Source organism: Lineus longissimus, chromosome 3, assembly GCF_910592395.1.
Source record: "Lineus longissimus chromosome 3, tnLinLong1.2, whole genome shotgun sequence".
Classification (NCBI taxonomy): Eukaryota; Metazoa; Nemertea; class Pilidiophora; order Heteronemertea; family Lineidae; genus Lineus; species Lineus longissimus.
The window spans coordinates 6,753,512-6,762,907 of record NC_088310.1 but is presented as its reverse complement, the minus strand read 5'-3'; the positions used below and the strand labels follow the sequence as shown (position 1 = coordinate 6,762,907).

Below are 9,396 nucleotides of genomic sequence, written 5' to 3'. Positions count from 1 at the left end.
TATTATGAATACAAATTTGTGTAAACTTCGTATTCATAGTATTTTTATATCAGTCCACACAACGACACATTACGTATTTCCGCAATTGGACATTTTTAAATTCAATTGCAAATTCAAAACTTTTAACGAACGGCGTAAAGCACGCCGTAAGGTAAACTCCGATGCAGTCCATATATAGGCCTATCGTCATCCTGCAGGATCGTCCTTCCTCTATATATGGCGACAAGATGAGGCCGGTCCACCGCGTCCGGAGTGTAGCCTTTTGGTAGCCAAATGGTTAAGTAATTTCACATCCTGAGATCAGATTGATAACTGAGAATTTTATAGTATAGCCTAGGCCTAGTCCATAACCATGTAGAATAGTTCATAAACTACTTAGTGTGCAAATTGAAGACCATTCTGGGATAGGGTTTACACTTTGGTGTCCCAAACACACTTCAATCATTCCCTTCCGATTATTTTGATCAAACACGAGACTATCCACATGTCGTCTGCTAAATAAAACCACGTGGTATTGTTTACCAACAAAGCATTGCGGAAGTGACGCACGCGTTGCTATAAAACAACATGGTGACCGCGGATCAAATTTTTGCTTCGATTTGTTTGAAAAGTTCGTGATAACTACTGGACAGTGGGCTTAGAGAAGACATGGCTTGTGGGGGAGGATCTTCCGTCATGGTCGCAAGTAAGTACGCAACATTTGAACCGATATCTGGCATAATTTATTAACCTGTTAAAGTGTTTCGGTTAGTCAGTGTATTTTTACTGTACTAACACTACATGTGATGTGTACCGGTATACATGGTTTAGTATGTACTATGAGGTGGTAAATATGGATATACCTTGTTGGTCCTAATGTTGAGTAATGTAGCGAATTTCCCCACTACAGCACTAGCACTGGTGATCGAAGCCGTGTGGTAGAGGAGAGAGAAGGGTTATATGAGGGTATACTGTTATAATGTATACTATAACTTGATCAATTGATGACCTCGGGCCATGGGCGGGGGCAGAGTGGACCAGTAGGCCTACTGCAGTAAGTGCACTGCATAAATATGACTGGTAAGTGCAGTGCCTATAGAGGAAAGAGGAAGGTCATTTTTATTGGGATGACAGGCCACAGGTGCCCAGTGATGCCAGAGGCAGTTAGACCAACTAACAGGGTTATTATTGGGGAGATAGGCACCTAGAGAATAACTGGAACAATGACTCAACCTTAAAGGCAAGTAAGGACAGGGAGGAAGACATTGAAAATATCTCAACCAAACTTTAAGGCAATTAGAGACAAGGAGGAAGACAGGGACAACGTCTCAACCAAACTTTAAGGCAATTAGAGACAAGGAGGAAGACGGGGACAATGTCTCAACCAAACTTTAAGGCAATTAGAGACAAGGAGGAAGACAGGGACAACGTCTCAAGCAAACTTTAAGGCAATTAGAGACAAGGAGGAAGACAGGGACAACGTCTCAAGCAAACTTTAAGGCAATTAGAGACAAGAAGGAAGACAGGGACAACGTCTCAAGCAAACTTTAAGGCAATTAGGGACAAGGAGGAAGACAGGGACAAAGTCTCAACCAAACTTTCCTTCACAAGATCAACAGGCATTTTCTTTTTAAAATTGTATAGATGCTACAAAGATTTTATACCACACTAGGCCAATTTGCTTCATAAGTTGTAGAACAACAGCAGATGGTCAAATGGTGACATCATGGCACATTATCATTCCCATGGCTGAGTCCTATTTAAAATACTGCAACCCATTAAATTTGCCAATAATGATTATTGATCAAACGACATCCATTCTTATCATTGATGAAATAATAATATGTGTCACATGTGGTTCACATGGATACCGTTACGTGGCAGTTTGAATTGCTTATTCAGTTCTGTTGCCCAGATGTTCATAGCTAATACGACCTTCACCTTCAGGAAATTATTGATCTGGGTTGTTTGCATCACGGCGACACGCAAAAGTAGGATTATAGAATCATCTGAAACAAAATTATGGGTAATGATTTAGCAATTGAAGATACCCCTATGGGTCAGAGTAAGTAGCTTCATTAGCCGTTGTGTTGATATCCTGTCCTGTGTATTCTCGAGCATCTCACATAACCTACCAGTGTCTACATCATAGACCCACACAAGTGTAGCATGGATCCGAGCACTAGCACTAGCTGTTCTGATCAATACATCTACTGTACAACGCAACAAATGCATGTTTCTTGGTCGAAGCTAGCTACAGGCTACCTGCATGTTGCTTGATGAGCTGAAGCTAAAGCAAGAACAGTCTATTTGAGTATTTTGGCTGGCGATGCCATGATTATACTACAGATAGCATTTAAGACACTGGTCCTTACATCCTAGCTTGAAGTACAAAGGAAGTTGTGCTAACAATAACAACATTTCTCTTTTCAGTAAACATCCCTTTTTTGCCAACAGAAATATTTTTGTTTTAAAATAAAGGTCTTCTTACTTCCAGATCAGACCATGAGAATAAAACAGGGTTACATCAGGAAATATGTCAGTAAGTTACATTGGGCATTGATCTCACTGTCTTTTTTAAGTATTAGTTTCAAGCCAAGCTCATCGCCTTAATGATGCCATCAGTCCTTTAACATGATGGAGTCAATATGGGGGCAATGTAGTGTGTTTTTGTGTTACATGTAAGTGAGCACAACAGCCCACAGCAAGCATTTCATCACATCTACATCCAGAGATCTAATTTACATACAACAAAATGAGTTTTTGTATATTAAGCAAATAAAACGAAAATATATGTGTTTAGTTTTTCAAATGGTCAGGTGATGTGACACTGGACACCACCTGTGTGCAGTGATGAAAATGCTGGATAATTCCATCAGTGAGTCATCATGGCCTTTTAGATATCACAACAAATCTATTGGTAATCAATATCACCCATGCATACTTTTCTTTCTATACATATCCAACACTGGAGTTTAAAGGGGAAATATCTACGAAATAGTTTTTGTATTGTATTTACAATGCAAATAATCCCTGAGTAACTCCAGCCTTGATCTAAATTAATTCAACCTGAAATTTGTTTGATGAGGGAGATGGGTTAAGGTTTATTCAGTCCAGCACGTGGATATGTGTGCTCTCACTGTGATATGGTAGTTCGAATTGAATATGGCCATTGTAATTTGGACAGTGTATGTCAGTCCAAAATATGACCTTCTTCTAGAGATCAATAGATACCATATGTCTTTGCTGCTTGCAAAAGAATATTTTGATTTTCCAGAGGGCTGTTTCTCAAGCGGTTGGAAAAAGCAGTTTCTCGTCCTTCACCAAGATGGCGAGCTTGTCTGGTACTCTGACCAGGGTGAAAGGAAGGCTAGTGGAGCAATCAAACTAAAGGTACAAAGATAACAAGTCCCCATTCAGCCCCTTTTTCAAATTTTTTAAAAAGTCTGTTTTTTTTAAATAACTCAAATGGGCTGGGCTAATGCTACAAGTGCTCGTTGTGTAATGCTCTGAGATGTCAGTTCAAGGCTAACATTAAAGTAATTTAAGTTTTCACCCAATCATCACCAATCGGTTCGGTTTGACTCATCTATTTTTCCTGCATTCAGTCAGTTATGCCAGTATTGGCATTGCCAGATATCAGAGTTTTATCTAAATCACCACTGGCACTGGAAATTGTTCGTTGGTTAGCTGAATTTGAACAAATCAATTTTCTTTCAGGCTGTTTGTAACTTTATGGCGATTGGTCCATTTACCCAGGCGATTCCCAGCCGCCCTCCCCTTCCGGCGGGTGGTCAAACAAAACATTTATTGGCGATACCACAAACAGCCGCTCGTGATCCAAAACGGCTGCACTGGTTCATATTTCTTGATGACCCAGAATTAGCGTAAGTGCTCCTTCTGATTCTTTGATCGGTCTTGTTGTGAATCAGCAAGAATAAAGACTTTCTTTTTATCAGAGATAAAAATGTGTAAGAACCGCAAAGTGCTGAATGCCCAAACGTCTTGTGTTTATCCCCATGTTTATGAACATGCTCATGGGGGATATGGGTCAGTCTGGGCCTACTTATTCAGCCCTCGATTAACAGGCATGGCATTTTCCTGAACTTGAGTCATCATGTTGAGCAAAGTGAATAGTATTGTGGGTATTTAGCGACATTTACAGGGCTTTGAGAAGGCTTATAAGGGAAATTGTGAACCTCTTTTATCATTTGCAGTGGATGGATGAATATGATAATGAAAGTTGTAAGTATTGTTTTGTTGCTAATAAGTTGGTTGTGGTGAAATCAGGGGCCATGCATTAAGTATGCATCTGCGGGGGTTAAAAAATTTAGGGTGGTCATTTGCGTACGGTGTACATTATTAATTAGGAATAGTATTTTGTCAGAGGAAATAAGGGTGAATGGTTCTCTCAGTATAGAAAGGAGGACTGTTAATACCTTAATTTGTCTGGATAAGCAGCTGGATAATGAGTTTGGTGCAAGCCACAAACGATATTTCCTAATACATGTACATGTAAAAAAGAGGAAATATTTCTCGCGTCTGTAATAATCATTACTTGTTCAAAACATAATTTTCTTCATTCCAGCTTCCACCTCCACCTGCGCCTCCCCAAAACTTCCAGAGACCTCCTGGTAAGTTTGCATACAAAAACATTGTCTGATTACTCCCCTGGACCCTTTCAAGGAGTCTGATATAAGAATGCCATCCACCAGCATTTTGTCTAGCAACAGTGTCAATCCACATTGCTTTCTTCAACTTTCCCCATTAACACGATTAAGAAAGCCGTTCCCACCACCCACATAGTCCCTACATGTGATGCTGAACACGAAGTCATCACATTTCAAAGACTAACTGCGACATGGCGCATAGTGTGTCTATAAATATTGCATGACGGAGAAGGTATCCATTCAACTTATGTAAGTATATGTATTCTAAAACTGTTACGTATTAGTAAGGTGATATCACTGTGATATCTTCTTCCAGCAACAAATCCAAATGCTCCTGTAGAAATGCAAGGTATATCTCTGATGGTTTAGGTTTTCTCTTCAAGTTCTACTTTCAGTGGAAGAGGTTTTTTTCGTCATAAAATGTTAGGTTTTTTCAGTCAGTTTATACTCATACTAAACTTCTATCGAACCTGTCTCAGTAAATATACCCTTTAAAAATTCCTCCACAGCTAGAAGTCTACTAATTCTTACAATGTCCTCATTATGCAGTGCTCTCATTGTTCCTACACCCCATCAATATTTTGTTTGATGTCTTTATCAACTTGAACTACAAAACTTTTATTAAAGGCCAAGTTAAAACTTTTTTTAAATATCTAAAACATTTTTAGAAGTGTTTCAATTTAACTGGATCCTGATTCTCTCTCTCTTCCTCTTGGTGGTATGTCTTCTAGATGTTAAAACTCCAATCCCAGAGATTTCTGAACCTCCGCCTCCATATTCAGAGGCTCCTGAACCCTCAGTCCCAGAAGCAGTGCCTCTGTTAGGTATCTTGAAGGTCTTATCATGCACGTTCATGGTGCCTGGTTGGTGAAAGGTCATGGTGCTTGGTTTTATTTCTTTGATTGATATAAAAGTTAAACTCTGATTGAGTTATGTACTATTTTCCTAAAACTGTTGGTTGATGCAGCTTCTGGCAACAGATGACAGAGTTCTCCGAGGTGAATTGAAATAGCACCTGGTGTATAAGAATTGCACTGATAACTTCAGTTCCCTTTGAAAAACCTTAGGTTGTGGTTTAAGGCAGTGACTGAACTTAATGCTATCTTATCAGGTAGTTGTTCAATGCTATGGGTATCATGCCTGGCAAATTGGTCAAAATATCATATTGGTAATTATATGATGACAATGTCTAGAGGGTTTCATTTGCAGATGGCTATACAGGTTTAGATATTTGAGTGTGTTTTATCAAATGTTATTCTTTTGCAGCCAATGCTCCACAGGCTCCGGGACAACCTCCTCCAATAGGTAAGTCCTGGTCAAATGTTAAAGGGTTTTAATCCACACATCACATATCAAAACTGAGACTGAATCTGAATTAGCAACATGAGCAATAATTAATGCATTAGGGCATTTATTCATGACCGTTTATCCTCAAGACCTCCAACGGAGGTAGCTCATTAGATGATGTGCTATTTTGCAATTGTGAGACAATCATAATTTTTGATATCTCATTCTTTGACACAGGTTTTGCACCACATGTTCTCCCTCAGGGCAAGTTAACTCGGAACAATAAAGTCTACTTATGCTTTCTGGAGTTCATTTGCATTAACCATGTTAACAATAGGAAAGTAGTTGATAAGTGTTTAACATTTAAATCTAGAGTGTAGATTTCATCTTCAGAAGACCAAAGCAGTTTAAAAGTTGGTAAAATTTTTCTCTTGTTTTCTGGCTTAGGGTTTCAACCAAATGTAGCTGGAGGCAAGTAGTTGTTTTATTATACGAGCGCACGGGCCTTTCTCACCTCTTGAGTGTTTAGTAAAACCTAGTAAGTCCAAACTTTGGGCAAACTTAACTACAACCCATCTACAGATATCAAGAAACTACTCAAGGCATACATAAAAACTTCATACAAAACAAATTTGTGTCTGAATTCAGTAATGAGAGACCAGATGAATTTATGATTTTCATCATTTTCTCAAAACATAACAAAGTTAGCTTACCAGGCTTTTGCTTTACACTCAAAACCAGCTGTGGCTGTAGTACTGTAATCTCTGACGTAGCATTTGTTGGCCAGTTTACACTTCATCTCAATTCAGAATTTTTCAAAGTTGGCACCTATTTTAAGGAAGAAATGTGTAGTGTCTGATAGAAAATGGAATTAAAATTCTCCAAAATGCTCATTGCAACTCATTATGCTGACACGGAAATCAGAAATGTCTCACCTGTATCAACATCAAGCTCTTGAAGTTGAACTTTAATTTCCCTTATTTATCCGCAGGTGGTCCCCCACAACAAGCAGGCTACCAGCAACAGGGCGGCTACCCTCAACAACAGGGTGGCTACCCTCAACAACAACAACGGGGCGGTTATCCACAACAGCAGTACCGAGGTCAACAGCAACGTGGCAATACCACAGTCGTTGTTCAAGGCGGTGGTGGTGGTGGTGGTTATGGAGGTGGTGATGGGTTTGCCACAGGTGAGTCAGACTTTCAATATGTTTTCAGCCAAAAGAAATTGTACAGTCCTTTCCCCATTTCACTGGAGGAATACAAGGCTGGTGTCCTTTAAAAACCAACATAAAAAGAGAGTATATGTATTACGCTGGCACCCTTCATAATTTAGCAGAGGTGTACATGGAATATTTCACTGTAGCTCTAGTTTGGACTCAGCAAGAGGCTTGACAATCTATAAGCCTTCCTCCCATATAACAGGCCTTCGGATCACTTGTAAGTTATACAAAGGCAAGAAATTTGGGTTCTGTCCAGATATGTTTAAGTAAAACAAATTGTAATGTGTTGTCTCTCTCTTTCAGGTATGCTTTTAGGAGCTGGTTTGTCAGGGTGGGGTTGGGGATGGGGATGGGGCTGGGGTGGCCCTGGGTGGTACTCTGGTCATTATGGAGGCTATGGCGGTGGCATGGACGTGCACAACCACTACGAAATAAATGAGACAAATATAGAAAACACAAATATCAACGAAACAAATATTACAGAAAATAACGAGTTCAATGGCGACGCTGGTGGGGCTGGTTACGGAGGATATGATCCAAATGATTATAACCAGACTGGTGATCAGGGCCTCGACCAAGGAGGTTATGCAGATCAGGGAGGTTTTGATCAAGGCGGTTATGCAGATCAGGGAGGTTTTGATCAGGGTGGTTATGCAGATCAGGGAGGTTTTGATCAGGGTGGTTATGTTGATCAGGGTGGTTTTGATGGTGGCTATGATGGTGGCTATGATGGCGGTGGTTACGATGGTGGTTTTGATGGGGGCTATGACGGCGGCGACTTTGGTGGGGATGATTTTGGCGGTGACTTTGGAGGAGGAGACTTTGGCGGAGATTTCTAACCACCTAGCGAAAGGATAGAACATTTCGTGATGGCAAGACTCAACTGGGAAATTGAGGATCCCAATAGGACTTGCAACTTGTTACTTGAGGGTTCAAGCCTTCAAACTATTCACTGCTGATTTCTATGCAGCACCCACAGGCAAAGCGCTTCTCTACTCAAGAAGAAGCTTTACCTCTAGACAAAATAATCGTAAATACATTAGTGTGTTCTGCAGATCACAAGACCATCGTTTGGAGTGATTGGTCTTGTAACTTAAATGACCTGGCTTAAATTCATCTTGACCTGTTTACTCTGACTGATAATTTTTGTGTACAATGAACATTGCAGAAATTAATTGTCATTTTGTTTTCATCAATCATCAGTACTCCTAGCACAATTCTGTTGTCACAGGTTGGATAAGCTGGTGGTGCATTTTTCTCTAAATCATGCTTGAAGAACTTTATTACTAGATGAACATATTATGCAGAAGGGTTTTCACGATTTCTTTATTTGGTGTACAAATGGGTTGTTTTTTTACTACATCTGACCTTGAAGTAACTAGCTGGTGAAGCTTATTACTTCAAGATCCGACAAAAGCCAGCTTCCCCACTTGTCAGTGCATCTACCATACTGCCAATGCTTGAAATGATTGGAAGTTTCCAATGCAGGACTGAAGTGTTTCAAAAAGCATTTTTTTCTCCTGCTCAGCTTTTTAGCTGTGAGATGGAGGCACCGAGTGCTGGAGAAATGGCCACTTTGTTGGAAGGAGTCTTCAGACAATTAGCATGCTCACAGATATAATGATAAAAGACATCTGTATTTCATTTCATCGGTGTCCCAATCACATGTAGTGATCAAAATAATTAAATGAATTTGGTGAAATGGATTGTATTTAATACACATTATGTCAAGTGTTCAATTTAGATCAGTACTGTTATACTTCAATAATCTTTTAAAAAATTCATCCACCTACCATTATAGAAATTAACTTTAACTTGAAATATCTCCTCAGTCAACTTCATGTTGGGACTGTTTGATCTCATTCCAAATGGTTGGACTTAACAGGTTGTTCAGTCATTAGCTTCCTTCTATGTGACACCATTACAATGGTTATGGTATCCATGCCATATTGATGGAAGCCTTCTACAGAGTTCTTGCTAAAATTGTTACGAAAATGAGAAATGTTCATAATGAAAGATTGTAAATGTTATAAAAAAGGATAAATGTCATGTCATGGATTAACCTATGGCAGATAAATTCACTTTTTGTTAGCGGAATATGTTAAATCATTGCCTGCATTGTTTTTCTGTGATCCATATATGTAAATTGATATGTGTACAGTCTTCAGCAAAAGGAAGTCTCTCATCATTTTGTAAAAATCTTTCACTTTTACTTAAGATTGTTCATGTGAATATTAT

At 39.3% G+C, this 9,396-nt stretch overlaps 1 protein-coding gene across 9 annotated transcripts; it reads left to right on the top strand.

Moving 5' to 3' along the window:
• The first annotated feature begins 544 nt into the window (after nt 1-544).
• On the top strand, nt 545-8,954 carry LOC135485597 (uncharacterized). 9 transcript variants are annotated; one of them, XM_064767799.1, is made up of 12 exons: nt 545-685; nt 2,477-2,521; nt 3,257-3,372; nt 3,700-3,866; nt 4,197-4,224; nt 4,568-4,613; nt 4,966-4,998; nt 5,381-5,473; nt 5,916-5,954; nt 6,174-6,200; nt 6,928-7,125; nt 7,462-8,954. In XM_064767799.1, exons 1-12 carry the CDS (start codon nt 649-651, stop codon nt 7,995-7,997), a joined length of 1,365 nt encoding a protein of 454 aa, XP_064623869.1. In that variant the 5' UTR covers nt 545-648; the 3' UTR covers nt 7,998-8,954. The 9 variants fall into 9 exon arrangements, with proteins under 9 accessions (XP_064623869.1, XP_064623868.1, XP_064623867.1 ...); XM_064767798.1 differs by lacking the exons at nt 545-685; nt 6,174-6,200 and adding exons at nt 1,926-2,044; nt 6,384-6,407; XM_064767797.1 differs by lacking the exon at nt 545-685 and adding an exon at nt 1,926-2,044.
• The last annotated feature ends 442 nt before the right edge of the window (nt 8,955-9,396 follow it).